Below are 20555 nucleotides of genomic sequence, written 5' to 3'. Positions count from 1 at the left end.
GAGTAGGAAGAGCGTTACGATCAAAGAAATTATCTCCCAGGTTCGTGGGGCCGTACCAGATCACAAGGAAGATTGGACCAGTTGCATACGAAATGGCTTTGCCTCCACAATTGTCCAACCTTCATCCAGTGTTTCATGTCTCGCAACTTCGAAAGTACGTAGCTGATCCCTCGCATATATTGGAACTGGAAGATGTTCGTCTTCGTCAAGACCGAACGCTGGAGATGAAGCCAATTCGCATTGAAGATGAACGCACTAGGTTGCATAAAGGGAAGGACGTTCGTTTGGTGAAAGTGGTGTGGGACGACAAAACTGGCGATTCTACTTGGGAAGTTGAGGATGCCATGAAGGACTTATACCCTCATCTATTCCCTGGTAAGTCTTCAATTTTCGAGGACGAAAATTTTTTTTTAGTTAGGGGGATTGTCACGCCCCATTAATTATTCTGCTTAGTCACCTCCCTGCTTCCATTAATACGTGTGACACGTGTTCCGTGCCATTAAAGAAGCACACACCCTCACTCTGCATGCCACCGCCAGGTGTCAAATTGGAAGGTTCTGAGTTTGATAGTGGAAGCCAAGTGGCAGCGCAGGAGAGAGTGTCCGTTTGACTTGGGAAGAAAAATTAATTTTCTGAAACACTCTTCCCTTCTCTGCATGCTCCTTCATCTTCCTCAGAAAACCAAACCTCCATTTTTCTCCTCCATCTCTCTAGAGACCTTTCTTCTTCTCTCTTCTGCAACTCACCCTCCTTTGCTCCGTTCACGTTTCAGCACCGTGAGAAGCGTCCCTACACCGTGAGCTTTCCATCAAACCGATTGGTTTTGGATTCTGAAACGGGTAAGTTTCACGTCCTCAACCACTCTTCATTTTCAACATGCAAGCTTCGTTTTAATCTGCATGCACCTTCTCTGAACCAGTATTGGTTTTTCTGTAATTTTAGTTTGAGGAGTTTTGAGGTTTTAAACGTTAAGGGTAGAGGAGTATACTGGAATCTGTTTTCTCTCTCTCTGAAGAACGAACGCACGTTGCTTAATTCGGGTAAGGGAAGCTTATTGGTTTAATTCATGCAATTTCTGTACTGCATGTGCGTTATGTGATGCTTGAAATATGATTTATGATATTGGACTTTGGAGTTTATGAATATGATTCTGAGATGATATGAGAAAACGATGCATGTATGTACTGGAAATTATATGCTGAGTGTATGAATGTTCTGTAACGTTGTATGTGGATGATTTTGATATTTGAATGTTAGTATATGATGTTGATTAAAAGCATGAGAAACATGGAAAAATACTATGGTATGATTGATTTAATGCATGAAATTGTATACTGGAAAATATGGTTACTGTATGTGGAATGTAAATATGAAAATCCTATGAAAATGAACGTTCGTATCGATACGGTCATTGACCGTTCGGTATTATCAGTAAATTCTTGTAGTAGTCGGACCCTTTCATTTGGAAAGGATTCCCTTTGAGGACGAACGCCCTCTTAAATAGCTTTACGTTTGAGCATTTGGCCAGACGTACACTTCATGAGTGTTGCGTGAGAATTGAGAAACTTGATAACATCCTTTTGAACTCTTAGTCAATTTGTAAGACAAAAATTTTAAGTATCTTATCTTATAGAAATCCCAAACTTCTTTGATTTTGAATCAGTGAAAGTTCCCTACCTAAAAACGTACGTCCTGAAGTGGCGTTCGGTCTTAGACCGAACGCTCGTCCTAAAAAGAGTGAATAATAAGTAGCGCTCGGTCTGATACCGAACGCTCGTCCAAAATGCGTATGCGATAAAGAACGCTCGGTCCTATACCGAACGTTCGTTCCTTCCTAAATTATCAACGAGCGGTAATAGCGTTCGTCCCAAATTTGAAATAGCGTTCGTCCTTAAAATCTAAATAGCGTTCGTCCAATAATCCTAGTAACGTTCGTCCAATATTTCAGTGACGTTCGTCCAAAAGTTTCATTTAGTGCTCGGTCATTGACTGGCGGCTGTCTCTTGAATTAAATCATGTTCGTATTCTTTATCTAAATAAGTTGTGATATATCTACCCATTTGATTCGTTCCAGAGTTATTGAATTTAAATTATTCTAAGTAAATTTCAGATCATTCTAGATTCAGTTCATCTAACTGATTCAAGTTCGTGAACAGGCCTTCTTGGTATTGCATTAACGTTCGTCCTCTATTACAAAGAGGGTTGGACGTTCGTTCTTTTATAGAAGTGAAACTAATAATGAAAGTGTTAATAAGATGAAATATTAAGATGTGCGAACACCATGAGAAATGGAATTGTGATTGTTGGTTTTGAACGAGCGTTCCAGGGAGGAACGACTCTTGGATGGAAATTGAGATTTGTAAGTATGAACGTGGTAAGCTTAGATGGTGGTTCATCCTGATATTCCGTGAGTGCTCGTTCTCAAGTAGAGAGGAGTATGTCATGCGTGGGAATGGCAGGAGGTCTAGTCCATAACTGTAACTTGGACATAAAAGACTAACCTCAGGTGGCTACTGATGAGTATTCCAGTCACTCACCTGGGTGCACGGACGCCTTAGCTACACAGGTTTCATACAGTCCGGACAGTCGGTCTAGTATCAGGATTTTGGTTGAGTTAATGTATGATTTGAATGCATGTGTTACGAATAAATTGATATGTTTGATATGTATGAACTGTATGTTTGACTTGAATTAAATTCAATAAGCTTACCCTTGCGTTTTCCATTGTGTTGTCTCGTCTATGTATACCCGTCTTGTCGAATGCAATGATCATCCGTGTGGATGTGAGTAGATGGTGAGGCGTTACTTGAAGAAACGCTGGAAGAAGAAAATTTGGAGGACGCCAACCTCGTCGAAGTTGAAGTGAAGGCCGAACAGTGAACGTTCGGTTCTAGTTAGTGTATTTAGAGTAGCGAGCGGCTGTGAGCGAGCGCTCTTTTGATTGTAAATAGTTGGACGTGCGGTCATTATTTTGTACACCGTTCGTCCTTGTTTTTTTGTAAACGCTCGTTAATTCTAATATATGAAAGGCCGTTCGGCCATTTGTTTAATCTGTTCCCTTTAATATTAAAACTGTTTTGGGTTATTGATACGTGTAATTATTCTAAGTATATGGTTGATGACTGTATAATTTTGGGATGTTACATTATTGGTATCAGAGCAGTTTTGTTCTCTTAAGAACGCTGTAGGTTATGAGTGCATTGCGTTTTTGCTATCAGCGATTTTACCATGGTCATACTATACAACTTATCACTTTCAGATCATAAAGACGTTCCTCCTTGGAACGTTCGTTCAAAATCCACTTTCAATATTTCACTTAAAATAACGTTCGCACATCTCAATACTTAATCTTATTCACGTTTCTGTTATTTGTTCCATTTCCATGAAATGACGAACGTCCATCCTTTTATAAATAAGGACGAACGTATTACCGTACACTGCATCCTCGTTTCTGAACAAAAGAAACGAACCATTATCCACTGACGGACGTTCGACACTTAAATAATTTGAATGGACTGATTTTAGAAGATCTGAATAATACTTAGAAAAATTTGAGTACAAGGAATTTAGGTTGAATCCAAAGGATAAATACCTTACAAAATAACTTAGATAAATAACCAAAGTATAATTAATTCAGAAGACAACACCGCCAGTCAATGACCGAACGTTAACTCATAATTTGGACGAACGCTATTTACGTTCGCTCAGAAATCAATGATACGGACGAGCGTTCAGTTATAAAACCGAACACTGCTTAGGACGAACGCTAGGTAAATGATCGAGCACTAAATTGAACGAACGCTCATTTAGAACGAACGTTCGGTATTAGACCGAACGCTAACTAGGACGAACGCTCAATCTAAGACCGAGAGCTCATTTGGACGAACGCTCAGTATAAGACTAAGCGCTACCTATGACGAACGCTGGAATATAAAACCGAGCGTTACTAATTTACTTAAATTATTTCAACCGTTGGACACGCTAGGCTGAACCGAACGCTCAAACTTAACCCTTCACACAAAGGACGCTCGTTCTTAATCAGGATCCTTTCCAAATGAAAGAATTCTTATTCTAAGTTATTTTCAAGGGGAAACGAACGGTATAAGACCGTGCGATGACGAGCGTACATTATCAAGCAAGGACTATGATATTTTCCAGATTTTTCATCTACTGTAACTTCACCATTTTCATACGATTCATATCTTATAATTTATCTCCACCATAAATCTCATACATTACAGAATTCATATTATCATCTCATAACATACAGAAATCATTCATTTTCCAAATCATACGTTTCATTCTCAGCATATAGTTCAAACAATATCATTCATAACCATCCATTTCACAGTACTCGTTCATGCATACTTAAATATCATACAGTTCATACATCCAGTACAGTTTCATGCTTTCACACACATCATACAAGTATAAATTAAATTACTAAAGCTTCCCTTACCTGGTTCAGTAGTGCACTTCCAAATGCTATGGTTTCGCTCGTTCTCTCACAGCTTTCTATCCAAGGAGTTACTCAACAACTTTCACTAAATCTAACATACCAAAAATCGTAAATAGATCAGACCTCTAACCCATGCATGCAACCAGAATTTGGTTCGCAGAAACTAAAGGGACGAATATTCAGAGACGAGAACTTACCAGTTCAGATCTCAGTTCTGTTCGGTTCAGAACGATGCTCACGGTGCAGGGAATGTTTCTACGGTATCTGAAATGGGATCGGAGATGATGATGGTGAGTTATCTTAGAGAGAAGATGAAGGAGTTTTAGAGAGAAGTTGGAGAAGAAGAAATCAGGGTTGCAGGGAAGAAGATGAAACACGCAGAAGGAAGAGGAAGAGTTTTCAGAAAATATTTTTCTCTTCCCACGCAGGACACACGCCCATTCTCCGCATGCCACTTGCCTTCCACTAACGTTATTAGAAGGTTCCAGCCGTGACACTTGGCAAACGCATGCAGAGTGGAAGTGAGTGGGTTTTGACGTGGCACAGTGCATTAAATGGGGTTCAGAGTGTGGGATTTGGTGCGTTAAATATCTAGGGTCTCACAATCCCCCTAACTACAAAAATTTTTGTCCTCGAAAATTCTAGGACTTACCAGGGAACAATTGAGGGTATAGCTCCTTCATAGCCTCTTCAATCTCCCATGTTGAGTCGCCAGTCCTTGCATCCCATACTACCTTCACCAGACTAACTTGCTTTCCCTTGTAGAGTTTGGTGCAGCTATCTTCCACACGAACGGGTTGCATCTTCAGCGTTCGGTCTAGGCGAAGCTGGACGTCTTCCAACTCCAGTATGTGTGAGGGATCGGTTATATACTTCCTGAGTTGGGAAACGTGGAAGACTGGATGGAGGTTGGACAGTTGAGGTGGTAAAGCTAACTCATACGCCACTGATCCAATCTTCTTCAGAATTTGATAAGGCCCTACGAACTTGGGTGAAAGCTTCTTTGGACGAAGAACTCTTCCCACTCCTGTGATTGAATTCAGCCTGAGAAACACGTGATCTCCAGCAGCGAACTCTAAGGGTCTTCTTCTCTTATCAGCATAAGATTTCTGCCTGCTTTGAGACGTCTTCAATCGTTCTTGAATCAGTTTCACCTTCTCGGTTGTTTGCTGGATTAATTCTGGTCCTGTTAATACATTCTCTCCTTCTTGAAACCAACACAGCGGTGTTCGACATTTTCTTCTGTAGAGAGCTTCAAACGGTGCCATTCCTATGCTTGCTTGAAAACTGTTGTTATACGTGAATTCTACGAGCGGCAGAACTTCATCCCATACTCCCATATGATCTAGGACGCACGTCCTCAATAAATCCTCGAGCGTCTGGATGGTTCGCTCAGATTGGCCGTCCGTCTGAGGGTGATAAGCAGAACTCATTTGCAACTTGCTTCCCAGTTCTCCTTGCAACGATTGCCAAAAACGAGATGTGAATCTCGTGTCTCGGTCTGAAATAATGCTCGAAGGAACTCCATGCAACTGAACGATCTCTTTAACGTACAATTTGGCCAAGTTTGTCAATGACATCTTCAAGTTGACGGCTAGGAAGTGGGCGCTCTTAGTTAATCTATCCACAATCACCCAGATTGAATCATGGTTTCGGACCGTTCGTGGCAGATGGGTCACGAAATCCATGGAGATGCTATCCCACTTCCATTCTGGAATCTCCAATGGCTGCAGCAATCCACCTGGTCTTTGGTGTTCGGCCTTTGCACGCTGACAAGTTAAATAAGAAGCTACAAAACGTGCAATGTCACTCTTCATTCCCGGCCACCAGAATGATAAACGGAGGTCTTGATACATCTTAGTCATGCCAGGGTGCATGCTAAGACGGCTGTGATGTCCTTCCTCCAGGATGATTCTCTTCAGTTCGCCGTCGTTTGGAACGCACGTTCTATCCATATAGCGCAGTAAATCGTCCGTTCCAATATTGAATCCCTTAGCCTGATCTGTGCCGAGCGTACTCAATATCTTTGCCAATTCTTCATCTTCACGCTGTTTCACTCTAATCCGATCAAACACATCACTGGAAAGTCTAAGGGTACAGCATCTAATAACGTTCGCTCCTAAGTCGAACTGCAACCTTAGATCTCTAAAACTTTCCACCAAGCTCAGCTCTTTCACCATCATTGCCGAGACCCTTACTGTCCTCCTACTCAAAGCGTCCGCCACCACATTAGCTTTTCCAGGATGATACAACAGCTCGAACTCATAGTCTTTCAAGAATTCAAGCCACCTCCTTTGCCTCATATTCAATTCCTTTTGATCAAAGAGGTACTTGAGACTCTTGTGATCACTAAATACTTGAAACGTTGCTCCATACAGATGATGCCTCCAAATCTTAAGTGCAAACACGACTGCTGCCAACTCTAAGTCGTGTGTGGGGTAATTCTTCTCGTGGACCTTCAATTGCCTAGAAGCGTACGCCACTACCTTCCTTTCCTGCATCAATACGCAACCCAAACCTTGATACGACGCATCACAATACACCTCAAAAGGTTTGGCCGTGTCTGGAATGACCAACACTGGGGCGCTCGTCAATTTCTTCTTCAATTCCTGGAAGCTCTCCTCACAACGATCAGTCCAGGCGAACGGCTGATCCTTCCTGGTGAGATAAGTCAGAGGGGCTACTATCTTAGAGAATCCCTCAATGAACCGCCTATAGTAGCCCGCGAGCCCCACGAAGCTTCTAACCTCTGTGACCGAACGTGGGCTCTCCCAATCCAGCACTGCTTTCACCTTGGCTGGATCCACTGCAATACCACCTGCAGAAACGACGTGCCCCAAGAATTGGATTTCCTTCATCCAGAATTCACACTTTGAACGCTTGGCATACAATTCTTTTTCCCTCAACACGCTCAACACGATTCTCAAGTGGTCTTCATGCTCATCAAAGCTCTTGGAATAGATAAGGATGTCATCAATAAACACCACTACAAATTTGTCCAGGTACGGTCTGAAGATCCGGTTCATATAATCCATGAAGATTGCAGGTGCGTTCGTCACCCCAAAGGGCATCACCACGTATTCATAATGACCATAACGAGACCGAAATGCAGTCTTATGAATATCTCTCTCCTTCACTCTAATTTGATGATAGCCCGAACGTAGATCAATCTTTGAAAACACGCACGCACCTTGCAACTGATCCAGTAGGTCGTCTATCCTTGGCAGTGGATACTTGTTCTTGATGGTCAGCTTATTAAGTTGCCTATAATCAATGCAGAGCCGAGAGCTGCCATCCTTCTTCTTGACCAACAACACAGGTGCTCCCCATGGTGAAACGCTCGGCCTGATGAACTTCTTATCCATCAATTCTTCAATCTGCATTTTTAGCTCGGCCAACTCGGCTGGTGCCATCCTATAAGGTTGAACCGAGATGGGTGCAGCAGTTGTCACCAGGTCGATCGTGAATTCGACCTCACGAACGGGAGGTAGACCAGGGACTTCATCCGGAAAGACGTCCGGAAAGTCATCCACTACCGTTCGTCCTCCACTGCTTTCATCATTGGACGAACGCTCCACTTCGTTGTCTTCATACGTCATGATCAGAAAACAGCTCGCTCCTTCCATGATGTCCTCCTTCAACTGACCGCGATCAACAGATAACTCCTCCTCTTCTTCACCTGGGAAGACTAACTCCTTCTTCCCACAATCAATGAGAATCCGATTGGTAGCCAACCAATCCATCCCCAAAATTACTTCTAAGTCTTGAAGGGGTAAACAAATGAGGTTAACCTTAAATCTACGCCCCTCAACTTCTATCGGACATCTTACACAAATTGTAGACGTCTTGATCCCACCAGCCGCTGGGGTTGACACCACCAAGTCGAACTGTAATTCACTCTCCACTAACCCCAGTTTCTCAACGCACTCCTTCGAGATGAAGGAATGAGTTGCCCCCGAATCATACAGCACACCGCAAGGCTTTCCATACAATAAGCAAGTGCTGGTGATGAGTGTACCTGAACGAGCAGCTTCAGCACCCGTGATTGCATAAACTCTTCCTGTAGCTTGCGCACGTCCACCTCTTCCTTGTTGGGCTCTTCCAGCGTTCGGCGGCCTCATTGCCGCACGTCCTCCCATATTGCACTCGTTCTCCAAGTGCCCATTCTGCCTGCAACGAGTACAATATTTTCCTCCTGATAACTGTGGACAAGCCCACCGATAGTGCGGTCCTCCACACTGATAACAAGTCAAGCTCCTTGGCTGTCCAGATTGGCCGACAGTGACTAAGGCTTGTGATCCGCTAGGAGATTGAGCTGGACGAACGTATGGGGACCTTCTCACGTTCGTTGCACCTCTGGATAAAACCGGCCCCCTAATCACTTGCTGTTTCTTCTGTTGCTCGGCCTCAGCAACATTTTTCTCCAGTACCTTTGCTCTTTCAACCATAGCAGGGAACGACCTAATGCACAGGCAGGATATTAACACTTTCAAGTCACTCCTCAGTCCGTTCTCAAACTTCCTGCATTGCCATTCTTCATTTGTTGCCATGGTATTAAAACGGACCAGGTGTTTAAATTTGTTGGTGTACTCCGAGACGGACATACTACCCTGAATCAATTGAAGGAACTCCACCTCCTTTGCAAACCGCACACTGTCCGGGAAATATTCTTCATAGAATTTGGTCCTAAACACTTCCCAAGAGATGGGACTTTGAGCTTCAGTCAACAACATCTTCACACTTGACCACCAATGGCTAGCTTCTCCCGTTAACAAGTATTCGGTAAATGCCAAACGGCTGTCGTCTGGGCACCTTTTGGCATCATAAATTCTCTCCATGTCCCTTAGCCATTGATCCGCTTCATCCGGAAGCCCCTTTCCATGGAACTTGGCAGGGTGATGTTGCAAGAAGCTTTCCAAGCTCCACTCGGCATGATGTGCAGTATTAGAAGAAGAGGCTCCTGGTGTGCCTTTGGTAGCGGCCAGAATATCCATCAATTGTCTCTGCGTCGCTTCAGAGTTGACGCGCGAAGCCTCCAAACTCTGCATGGCTTCCTGATTTTGCCTCATCAAGGCGGCGTTCTGCTCTATTAGGGTCGTATTCTGTTGTTGCAGCCTATCGATGACTGTCTCCAGCAGTCTGGCATTATTAGTAGCGTCAGACTCGTTAGGCTGTGGTGGAGGAGGAAGTCTAGGAGCCATTCGTTCTCTGGTTCATCAGAAAACGAGCGTTAGAATTGTTCAAGAGTTAAATGAACAATAATTCCTTAAACACACAATAAGCACACAACGAAAGCATAGTGTACTCATAACCCTAAGTGTCCTTTAAATAGAACAAAACTGCTCTGATACCACTAAATGTAACATCCCAATAAATAGTAATTACCATTAATTAGAACTAATCACATTTACAGAGTTAAACAGTGCAGTCTTAACTAAAATCAGCTAATAAAAGCCGAACGCTAAACAGATACCAGGTTCAGTAAAAATTTTCCAAAATATACAAGATTCAGGACGAACGGTTTTACAAAATAAATAACCGAACGTCCCCAAAAACTATACAGATAAACCAAAGACTAAAACCTAACGAGCGCACTAAGGCTCGACTTTAACCTCCACTTCCACCAGATTGGCGTCCTCCAAATTTTCTTCTTCCAGCATATCTTCAAGTGGCGCCTCTCCATCTGCTCACATCCACAACGGATGATCATTGCATTGACAAGACGGACATACATAAACAGTAGACAACACAAGGAATTGCAAGGGTAAGCTTAGGTAATTTAATTCATACAACCCACATACTTTAACATATGAAATCAATCATACAATTCATACAGCAATATATATATATATATATCCAAGCGTATAATAACTCGTTCAAACTCTCATAATTAACGACCGTCCGGACTGTATGAATCCATGTAACCGCAGGCGTTCGTGCACCCGGTGATGTAGTAACTGGAACCATCCATCAGCTGCCACCCGAGGTTAACCCTATCAGTCCAAAGTACTCAATAGGACTAGAGTCTCCTGCCATTCCTACGCATGACCTACTCCCCTCTACATGAGGACGAGCACTCATGGAATATCAGGATGAACAGCCATCAGCGATTTTACCATGGTCATACTATACAACTTATCACTTTCAGATCATAAAGACGTTCCTCCTTGGAACGTTCGTTCAAAATCCACTTTCAATATTTCACTTAAAATAACGTTCGCACATCTCAATACTTAATCTTATTCACGTTTCTGTTATTTGTTCCATTTCCATGAAATGACGAACGTCCATCCTTTTATAAATAAGGACGAACGTATTACCGTACACTGCATCCTCGTTTCTGAACAAAAGAAACAAACCATTATCCACTGACGGACGTTCGACACTTAAATAATTTGAATGGACTGATTTTAGAAGATCTGAATAATACTTAGAAAAATTTGAGTACAAGGAATTTAGGTTGAATCCAAAGGATAAATACCTTACAAAATAACTTAGATAAATAACCAAAGTATAATTAATTCAGAAGACAACACCGCCAGTCAATGACCGAACGTTAACTCATAATTTGGACGAACGCTATTTACGTTCGCTCAGAAATCAATGATACGGACGAGCGTTCAGTTATAAAACCGAACACTGCTTAGGACGAACGCTAGGTAAATGACCGAGCACTAAATTGAACGAACGCTCATTTAGAACGAACGTTCGGTAGTAGACCGAACGCTCAATCTAAGACCGAGAGCTCATTTGGACGAACGCTCAGTATAAGACTAAGCGCTACCTATGACGAACGCTGGAATATAAAACCGAGCGTTACTAATTTACTTAAATTATTTCAACCGTTGGACACGCTAGGCTGAACCGAACGCTCAAACCTAACCCTTCACACAAAGGACGCTCGTTCTTAATCAGGATCCTTTCCAAATGAAAGAATTCTTATTCTAAGTTATTTTCAAGGGGAAACGAACGGTATAAGACCGTGCGATGACGAGCGTACATTATCAAGCAAGGACTATGATATTTTCCAGATTTTTCATCTACTGTAACTTCACCATTTTCATACGATTCATATCTTATAATTTATCTCCACCATAAATCTCATACATTACAGAATTCATATTATCATCTCATAACATACAGAAATCATTCATTTTCCAAATCATACGTTTCATTCTCAGCATATAGTTCAAACAATATCATTCATAACCATCCATTTCACAGTACTCGTTCATGCATACTTAAATATCATACAGTTCATACATCCAGTACAGTTTCATGCTTTCACACACATCATACAAGTATAAATTAAATTACTAAAGCTTCCCTTACCTGGTTCAGTAGTGCACTTCCAAATGCTATGGTTTCGCTCGTTCTCTCACAGCTTTCTATCCAAGGAGTTACTCAACAACTTTCACTAAATCTAACATACCAAAAATCGTAAATAGATCAGACCTCTAACCCATGCATGCAACCAGAATTTGGTTCGCAGAAACTAAAGGGACGAATATTCAGAGACGAGAACTTACCAGTTCAGATCTCAGTTCTGTTCGGTTCAGAACGATGCTCACGGTGCAGGGAATGTTTCTACGGTATCTGAAATGGGATCGGAGATGATGATGGTGAGTTATCTTAGAGAGAAGATGAAGGAGTTTTAGAGAGAAGTTGGAGAAGAAGAAATCAGGGTTGCAGGGAAGAAGATGAAACACGCAGAAGGAAGAGGAAGAGTTTTCAGAAAATATTTTTCTCTTCCCACGCAAGACACACGCCCATTCTCCGCATGCCACTTGCCTTCCACTAACGTTATTAGAAGGTTCCAGCCGTGACACTTGGCAAACGCATGCAGAGTGGAAGTGAGTGGGTTTTGACGTGGCACAGTGCATTAAATGGGGTTCAGAGTGTGGGATTTGGTGCGTTAAATATCTAGGGTCTCACATTAGACATCCAAATCCATTCGATTTGAATTAATATTATTTGAAATTAATATTTTTGGATAAATCAATTCAAATTTATTCAATTTAAATTTTCTTATTTAACCGAAATTACCATTTAATTAAAAAAATATTTAAATATCAAATAATACTATTTAATGACTAAAAACATTTGTAATCAACATTTAATTCAATTGAAACAAGCTAACGTTCATGTTAATAATAAAAAAAATCAATATAAACATTAACCAAAACAATAATTATGACTGGCTTAGGTAAAAATAATGTCTAATTCACATATGTCAACAGATAATTTTGCTAGCGTTGGCCGATAAATTTTTAGTATATTGTAACACTCCGATTTTTGAGATGTTACGGTGTAATTTTTCTTTTTCAGAATATAACTTTTCCATAAAATATTCATTAAAGATGATCAAACTTTATTCTATTGAAATGCAGAAGCTAAACATAATTATAAACATCGCTTGAAGTCTTTAGAATATCACTTTTACATAAACAAATACCAAGTTTTAAAACTTTTAAATACAAAATACTAAATTCCCAAAACAACGATTCCAACTCGCGTAAGCTACTTCGATCCGGTCTTATTTGCAAGACCATCTACTCTCGTACAAGTACGATCATCGTAGGTGGAAACCACAATCACAACATGCAAGGGTGAGCAACCAGAAATAACATCATATCATGTAACATAAACAACATGAAACACAAACCATAACTAGTCATGGTAACATATCTCCACTCATAAATAATATCACAATCACTCAATTCATAAACCAATGTCATTTCTTTGTACTTTGTCGTCCCAACCTGTTACGCAAAACAGGACGATTCGAGTCGTCCTCCATCGCAACTTATCTCCCCGACTTTTCAAGCCTTTTAGGCGAGACATTCACCTCCTTGCGCAAAAGGAAGTGACACTCGAATCTTTGTCTCTATACGAGAGTCAACATCCTTATCGTAGCGCAATACAAAAAGCTCACACAAACAACAACAGTATGAGGAAAATGACATAGTTTCATGTTCACATCACAATTCCATACATCATCTCATTATCACACGTTCCTCCACAAATCATAAGATCTATCTTACTATTCTCAAAATATACATAGTCTCAACAATATGCATTACTCACTAATCACAAGACTTATAACACAAGCTCAATACTTTTCAGACATAGTCTCAATACTATACATTAACTCATCAAACACAAGGTTTTACTACACCATATCAAATATTACAACTTCATATACAAGACCACAACATCTTATAAAAAATACTAGGACTTACAAAGACATATAAAATTATTAGGTTTAATCCTTTTCTACATCCCTATTTATGTACGAATGTCTCAATTGGGTCCTCGTTTTTTAAAGTGTATCAAAATGGTCCCTAATTTTGGAAATTGAGATCAATTGAGTCCTTCCCGTTAAGTTGGCTGGACGGCGTTAAAAAAATTGATGAGTGGGATGCTGAGATGACGAAATGTTACTGACGTGGCATTGACCTGGCTTAATGGTGAGTTTAAATATATTTAAAAAACGTGAAATTTGTAAACCAAAACGCAACGTTTTGATTTTTTAACATAAACAACGAACGCTTTATGAGAAGGACGAATCCCTAAATTGAAGAGGGTTTTGTCGAGAGTTGTCTTTTGTGGTTCCAATTTGGCGGACAATAGGTATCGTTTCTAGATTTGCGAGTGATCTATCGGTGGTATTTCGGTAGAATCAGGAAGGTGTTGGCGGTGAAGCACGTGGAAAGCAGTGGCGAAAGTGTTCGAAGTGAACCACGTGTTCAGGTTAGTAAATGTGCTTTTGATTGAATTTTGTGATGAATTTGTCCTTTATGGTTGTCGGAACCTGTTGTATGTTGTATATTGTTTCGTTTTCGATTGCAATGTGGTCCCTCGTTATTAAAGCGTTGTTTGATTGTCTTTTTCAGTGGGTTGTGGTTTGAATATATTGTTAATGCTTTTTTTTTGTGGTCCCCCATTGTTAAAGTCTTTTCTTACTTTATAGGTTAAAATATAATTGTTGTGTTGTACGTAATGGAAGGAAATTTTGAAGTTGTTTTTCACCATGGTGGAAAGTTCATAAATGAAGGAAAACTTAAGTATGAGGGGGAGAGTACAAGTTTATCCTTTGACCCAGACATGTGGAGCTATTTCCTTGTAGTCAGTGTAGTAAAAGGTCTAGGTTATGATGGGTTTAAGGAGTTGTTGTACTGCGTTGGTGGTGGTTCTGTTTTGGAAAATAGGTTGGAACCTTTGTTGGATGACATAGGAGCCATGCACATGATTACCTTAGCCAGGCTTAATGGTGAGGTTCATCTATTTGTTGTTCACAATGTCTCTGAACCTGAGGTGATAAATATGTTAGAATATATTCCTCAAAATACAGATGAAGTAGAAGTTGAACCTGTAGGTATGGTTATGGGTGAAGGTGAAGAGGAAGGCGGGGGTATGGTTGTTGAACCTGTTTTAGAAGAAAGAATTGAGGCTGATGATGTTGTTGAAGGAGAAATTGAAACAGAGGTTGGTGGGGGTGAATGTGAACAACATAGTGAAAGACAATTTGAGGTGGCTGTTAATGAAGGTGAGAGAGGCCAGTGTGATGGAATCAATGAAAGTGTTGTGGTGTCAGAACAAAGAGTTGAGGCTGATGATGTTGTTGAAGGAGTAATTCAAACAGAATGTGAACAACACAGTGAAAGTCAATTTGAGGTGGCTGTTAATGAAGGTGAGAGAGGTGAGGATGATGATGTTGTTGAAGGACAAATTGAAACACATGTTGGTGTGGGTGAGGTTGAAGAGGATGGTTGTGATGTTCGAAGCTGGACCAGTAGTGGTCATGATGATGGCAATGAGGAGGTTAATTACGACTGTATGGAAGGTCTGGTTGATGTTAATGTTGAGTGTGATTTAGAAGAGGAGGTAGGAGACAAAGTGGCAGATTGGTTTGGTAATGTTGAAGTTGATGTGCAATCTGATGATAGTGATGTGGATGATGGAATCAATAGTGATCATCATAGAGGTTTGTCCGATGATGAATGGAAATCTGATGAATTAGACAGTGGAGCAGACAGTGGAGCAGAAGATGATGAAGAGGAGGGTTATGGGAAGTTTGTAACCTTCTGCATGCCTAAGACAATGGTAGATTATAAATGGGATGTGGGAACTTATTTTGCTAAGAAGGAAGACTTTGTGAATGCCATTAAAACATATGGAATAGAAAATGGCAGAAATATTAAATATATTAAAAATGATAAGAAGAGAATGAGGGTAAAATGTATGGGTGCTAAAGGAGAGTGCCCCTGGATGGCATATTGTGCTTATATGGAAGCCATTCATACGTGGCAATTAAGGACTATTGTTGATGACCACAGATGTAGTAGAGAGCACAAATTAAGATTAGTTAATGCAAAATGACTCAGTAAAAGGTTGGAAAAAACTGTTAGAAAAAATCCACAAGTAAAGGGAAAGGAAATTCGTGAGAAGATAAATCGAAAATGGAATGTAGGTGTATCTAGATGTATGGCTTATAGGGCAAAGGCCATTGCTTCAGACAATGTTGATGGGTCTTTCAAAGACCAATATAGAAGGATTTATGATTATGCCAATGAGGTTTTAGCTCGTAATCCAGGATCCACAGTAAAAGTCAAAGTTCAAGAGAATGTGGATGGAATCAGTTTTATGAGGTTTTATACATGTCTAAAGGCCTGCAAGGATAGTTTTGTGTCCTGCAGGCCAATAATTGGGTTGGATGGTGCTTTTCTGAAAGGAAAGTATGGTGGTGAAATGTTAACTGCTGTTGGTAGAGACGCAAATGATCAAATGTTACCTCTTGCGTATGCCGTGGTCGAAGTAGAGAACAAGGATACTTGGAAATGGTTCCTCCAATTTCTGGTTGAAGATCTCGGTGGGGAGGAAGTAAGTTCATCATTTACATTCATGTCGGACCAGCAAAAGGTAATGCACATGACCTATTCCCCGATTATGTTAATTATCTTTGAGGTTGAAATCATATCTCTAACAACACTGTCATAATTTGATTCAACAGGGACTACTACAAGCTGTACAAGAAGTAGTGCCTGGAGTTGATCAACGTTTCTGTGTTAGGCACTTATACGCTAATTTTAGAAAGAAATTCCCTGCAAAACAACTCAAGCGTTTGATGTGGAAGACAGCTACAGCAACCCATCCACAAGCATGGGAAGCAGAAATGAGAAATATTAAACAGCTTAACGATGAGGCTTTCAAATACTTGTTAAAAATCCCTCCCAGGTTTGTATTTAAATTTCTATTCTTAAAAATCTGCCAAATATTCACAGTAACATTGATGAACATATATATGTTGTAGGTACTGGTCAAGATCAAGATTTAGCAGCAAGGCTCAGTGTGATACTTTGGTTAACAACTTGTCGGAGGCTTTCAATAGTGTAATGGTGCATACAAGGTCTAAGCCAATCGTAACCATGATGGAGGAAATCCGGCTTTACTTGATGAAGAGATGGGCAACTAACAGGACAAAAAGTCAATCACTTTCTGGGAACATTTGTCCAAAAATCAAGAGTAGACTAAAGAAGGAGTCTCAGTTAACTAAATATTGGATACCGTGGTAAGAATGAGGTTTGTTCACTTATGATTTGTTTTAAAATGTGTTAGTGGTTTATGATTATAATGTGTTTCTTGTTTTGATTTTACAGCTGGTCAGCAAAAAAGATTTTTGAAGTTCGCCATGTGTCCCAAGCCGGTGACAAATTTGTAGTCAATTTAGATGAAAATTTGTGTACATGCAAGAAGTGGGAAATCACTGCCATACCATGTTGCCACTCGTTAGCTGCTATGAAATTCCTAAATCTTGATGCAGAGGTGTCGCAACCGGAATCGCGACGGGACGACGATCCAAAAAAAGGAAAAAGAAAGTTTGAAAAAGAGATTTGGAGTCGCCACCATAGTTTATTCTGGAAAACTACGGAAAAACCATAAAATGATAAGGCATGGTCTATTAGAACCAGATTCTTAGTTCGGGAGTCGGTTACGTGTAGGGAAGGTATTAGCACCCTACAACGTCTGCCTTAAAGCAGTACCTTTAATTAAATATGCGAATATGATGTGGTTTTCAAAATGTTTAACTTTCCCTTAAAATAAAAATCTAAATAAACAAAACATATTTTTTTAGTTTTTTTTTTTTTGGGCCCGACAAGGATTGACCTTGCTCCTACGTATTCCCATTCAGAATGAGAAATCAGGGTTCCGTAGTTCTTTTAGAAAACTGCTTGAAATTTTGTTTAGGAAATTGTTTGAGAATTTGTTATGGATAATTTTAGATTTTTGGGAGAGTGAACCTGACAAAGACTAGCCTTGCTCCTACGTATCTCCACTTGTGATGGAGAATCAAGGATCACGTAGTTCTGGCTGAGAAAATGTTTGTTGTTTGAAAATGTGGATGTTTTTAGTTTTTGAAGATTTTTATATTTTTTTGGTATTTTTTGATGTAATATTTAGATTTTTTGCGTAATGAGCACTAGGCTGATGCGTACGATCGCACGAGCACTCACACGGCTTTTTCCTCTTATTGTTTTGCGTAATGAGTACTAGGCTGATGCGTACGATAGCACGAGCACCCACACGGCTTTTTCCTCTTATTGTTTTGCGTAATGAGTACTAGGCTGATGCGTACGATCGCACGAGCACTCACACGGCTTTTTATTTATTTTATATTTGGGCAATAAGTACTAGGCTGATGCATACGATCGCACGAGTACTGATACCGATATTTATATCATTAAATGTTTTTTTTTTTTAAGTTTTATATGTTTTTTATTATTATTATTTTTTTGTAATTTTTATGCAAAACGAAACAAAATAATCTAATAAATATAAATAAAACAAAGGGATGGGAGTTACTATACAAAGGGGTTATATGCAATAAAAACATAAAAATAAAAGCTAAAGAGACAAAAGGGTACAGAGATAAAAACCAGAAGTGCGTGCATAATAAAACCGAGGTTCCTCAATTTCGGTCCAAATCCGCTTTTTTCAACTTTGTATCTGTCCAAGTGTAAATATGAAAACGGAAGTGCATCCTAAAATGTGTGTTCGGCCCAATTCTTCTCCTTCTTCATATTTTTTTTTTTTTGGCAGAAAAGACCTAAGCCCAAATTGAAAGGGAGTACAAGTGAGAAACGGGGTGTGTGAAGGAGAAATGATTTTTATTTTATTTTATTTTATTTTTTTTTGTTTTATTAGTGAGAGTTGGGTCAAAAAAAGAAAAGGGTCCAAGGCCGTATTATTCTTCAACTCTTAGGAGACAGGTCTCCCTCATTTCATTCTCATTTTTCATCTCCCCAGACCCAAATCTCGCTTCTCCCTCTACTAGGAATTCGAACCAAAGGGTGCATTCCCTGTGTGCTACCGAACCTGTCACCACGTCCAAACCGGCCACCGCACCATTACCCTCGTTCAGTCTCCGCGCCACCACTTCCTCGAGCCAGCCACCGCGCCACCGCACCACAGCTTTCTTGGTCTTCTCTCTCCGACACCGGCAAACCAGGACGCCACCCGTTGCCGCGCCGAGCTTCTCCCCTCCTTCTCTTCTCCGCTTCACACTGTTATCTTAATCTAGGACTCAAGATGGGTCTGGAGGTGGTTGCGATGAAGGAATGGGTTTCTATGTAGCTGTAGGTGGTGATTTGGGAATGGGTTGGGTTGTCTGTTACATTTCTTGCAGGTTTGATGTGGTTCATGGTGGTTGGAGGCTGAATTGCATGGTAGCTTGCTGGGGAGGAACTGGATTTTGCAGTTAATCGTATGGGTTGTGGATGACAAAGGGGTTCTTAGGGTTGGAGTGTGCTGAAGGAAATGAGATTTTTTGTTGCGCGTGAGAGGGATACGGGTTATTGGTCACGCCGTGGTATAGGGTGTTGAGAATGAAGAAGGTAAGGGATGAAAATGATGGGTTGGTCGTGAGGTGTTTATAGTAGTGTTGGAAATGATGATGCTGGAGGTGATAGAGTTTGAAGTTTGGCAGTGGCCGTGAGGTGTTTGATGAATGAATGAAAGTGAAGAAGAAAAGGTACTGATCGTGAGGCGTAGGGATGAAGAGATGGATCTGGGTTGTGATGGAGAATGGTCGGAGGGATTCTCATGCCCCCCCCAGAGGGAGCCAGTGCCATGCCCTTAAATTGGCAGAAGATTGAGAATTGTCGGCAGCTCTGATTGGAGTTCGTCTGTCGGCAGCTTTAATTGGAGGATGCAAAAATTATTGGGTTGGTGACAGATTCTGGGAATAATTGGTGGGGAATAATGGGAAACAGTAGTGGATGTTTGTTAAGGTGGTGGTGAGTATCATTACTGGGCCCTCGAGCGATGGGTGATCGGGACGAGCGGTAGGGGAAATTAGACGATCGGTAGAAAGGGGAGGTAATTAGGACGAGCGCCAGGATAGCGAGGACGAGCGCTAGAATAACGAGGACGAGCGTTCAAAACCGAACGCAGGAAATACGAACGCTGGAGACCGAACGTTCAAAAGAGAAACCGAGCGCTCAAGTGATGACCGAACGCTCATTAAACAATATAAACCGAACGCTCGAAAAACAATAAAACCGAACGCTCACTAACACATAACACATCAAAACCGAACGTTCACTAACACAAACATGACCGAACGCTATTTGCTGAACACCACAATCGGCCGAACGTCCAAAGCCGAACGCTGAAGACATATATCATTGAGCCCGAACGTTCATCAAAACATTATGACCGAACGGTTGAAGATGAGGACGAACGTCCTAACACACCGAAAAGCCGAACGGTAGAACAAAGCATAGGACGAGCGGATGAGGACGAACGGTTCGAAACGAACGTTCGCATAAAGGCGAGGACGAGCGGTTTGAAACGAACGTTCGCATAAAGGCGAGGACGAGCGTTTTCGAAATTGGAAGATCAGGACGAGCGCTTGGGCTGAGAAAAGACGAACGCTGATTGCTCACGGTTGAACTGTTTGAACGAGCGCCTAATCAAGCTGCTAGGCCGAACGGTTGAGGACGAACGGTTGAACAGTGTAAAGGACGAACGTAAAATTGCTCACGTGTGAATGATGAGTTTGATTGCTGGACTCGACCATTGCCTTGCAGAGGGC

General features: G+C 41.0%; 2 protein-coding genes across 2 annotated transcripts; one reads left to right on the top strand and one right to left on the bottom strand.

Moving 5' to 3' along the window:
• Positions 1–6154: 6154 nt before the first annotated feature.
• On the bottom strand, positions 6155–9660 carry LOC108324453 (uncharacterized). Its single transcript, XM_052878153.1, has 3 exons — positions 6836–9660; positions 6345–6751; positions 6155–6228 (listed from the first exon to the last, which is right to left on the bottom strand). Exons 1-3 carry the CDS (start codon positions 9658–9660, stop codon positions 6155–6157), a joined length of 3306 nt encoding a protein of 1101 aa, XP_052734113.1.
• A 6260-nt stretch (positions 9661–15920) lies between these two features.
• Positions 15921–19093, top strand: LOC128196659 (uncharacterized). Its single transcript, XM_052878152.1, has 5 exons — positions 15921–16381; positions 16473–16696; positions 16773–17030; positions 17119–17284; positions 18767–19093. Exons 1-5 carry the CDS (start codon positions 15947–15949, stop codon positions 19091–19093), a joined length of 1410 nt encoding a protein of 469 aa, XP_052734112.1. The 5' UTR covers positions 15921–15946.
• The last annotated feature ends 1462 nt before the right edge of the window (positions 19094–20555 follow it).

The sequence above is a fragment of the Vigna angularis genome, chromosome 5, assembly GCF_016808095.1.
Source record: "Vigna angularis cultivar LongXiaoDou No.4 chromosome 5, ASM1680809v1, whole genome shotgun sequence".
NCBI classification, from domain to species: Eukaryota; Viridiplantae; Streptophyta; class Magnoliopsida; order Fabales; family Fabaceae; genus Vigna; species Vigna angularis.
The sequence above is the reverse complement of the archived record's forward strand: the minus strand, read 5'-3'. Positions and strand labels throughout refer to the sequence as shown.

What these genes read in the sequence shown, in the direction of transcription:
- LOC108324453 (XM_052878153.1), bottom strand. Translation starts at nt 9,660, where the DNA reads ATGGCTCCTAGACTTCCTCCTCCACCACAGCCTAACGAGTCTGACGCT. An exon ending in AAGATTTGGAGGCATCATCT is followed by an intron (nt 6,752 to 6,835) that starts GTATGGAGCAAC and finishes TATGAGGCAAAG; the next exon opens with GAGGTGGCTTGAATTCTTGA. An exon ending in GGAGGAAGGACATCACAGCC is followed by an intron (nt 6,229 to 6,344) that starts GTCTTAGCATGC and finishes TTAACTTGTCAG; the next exon opens with CGTGCAAAGGCCGAACACCA.
- LOC128196659 (XM_052878152.1), top strand. Translation starts at nt 15,947, where the DNA reads ATGGCTTATAGGGCAAAGGCCATTGCTTCAGACAATGTTGATGGGTCT. An exon ending in TTGTTAAAAATCCCTCCCAG is followed by an intron (nt 16,697 to 16,772) that starts GTTTGTATTTAA and finishes TATATGTTGTAG; the next exon opens with GTACTGGTCAAGATCAAGAT. An exon ending in TCCTAAATCTTGATGCAGAG is followed by an intron (nt 17,285 to 18,766) that starts GTGTCGCAACCG and finishes TCATCTCCCCAG; the next exon opens with ACCCAAATCTCGCTTCTCCC.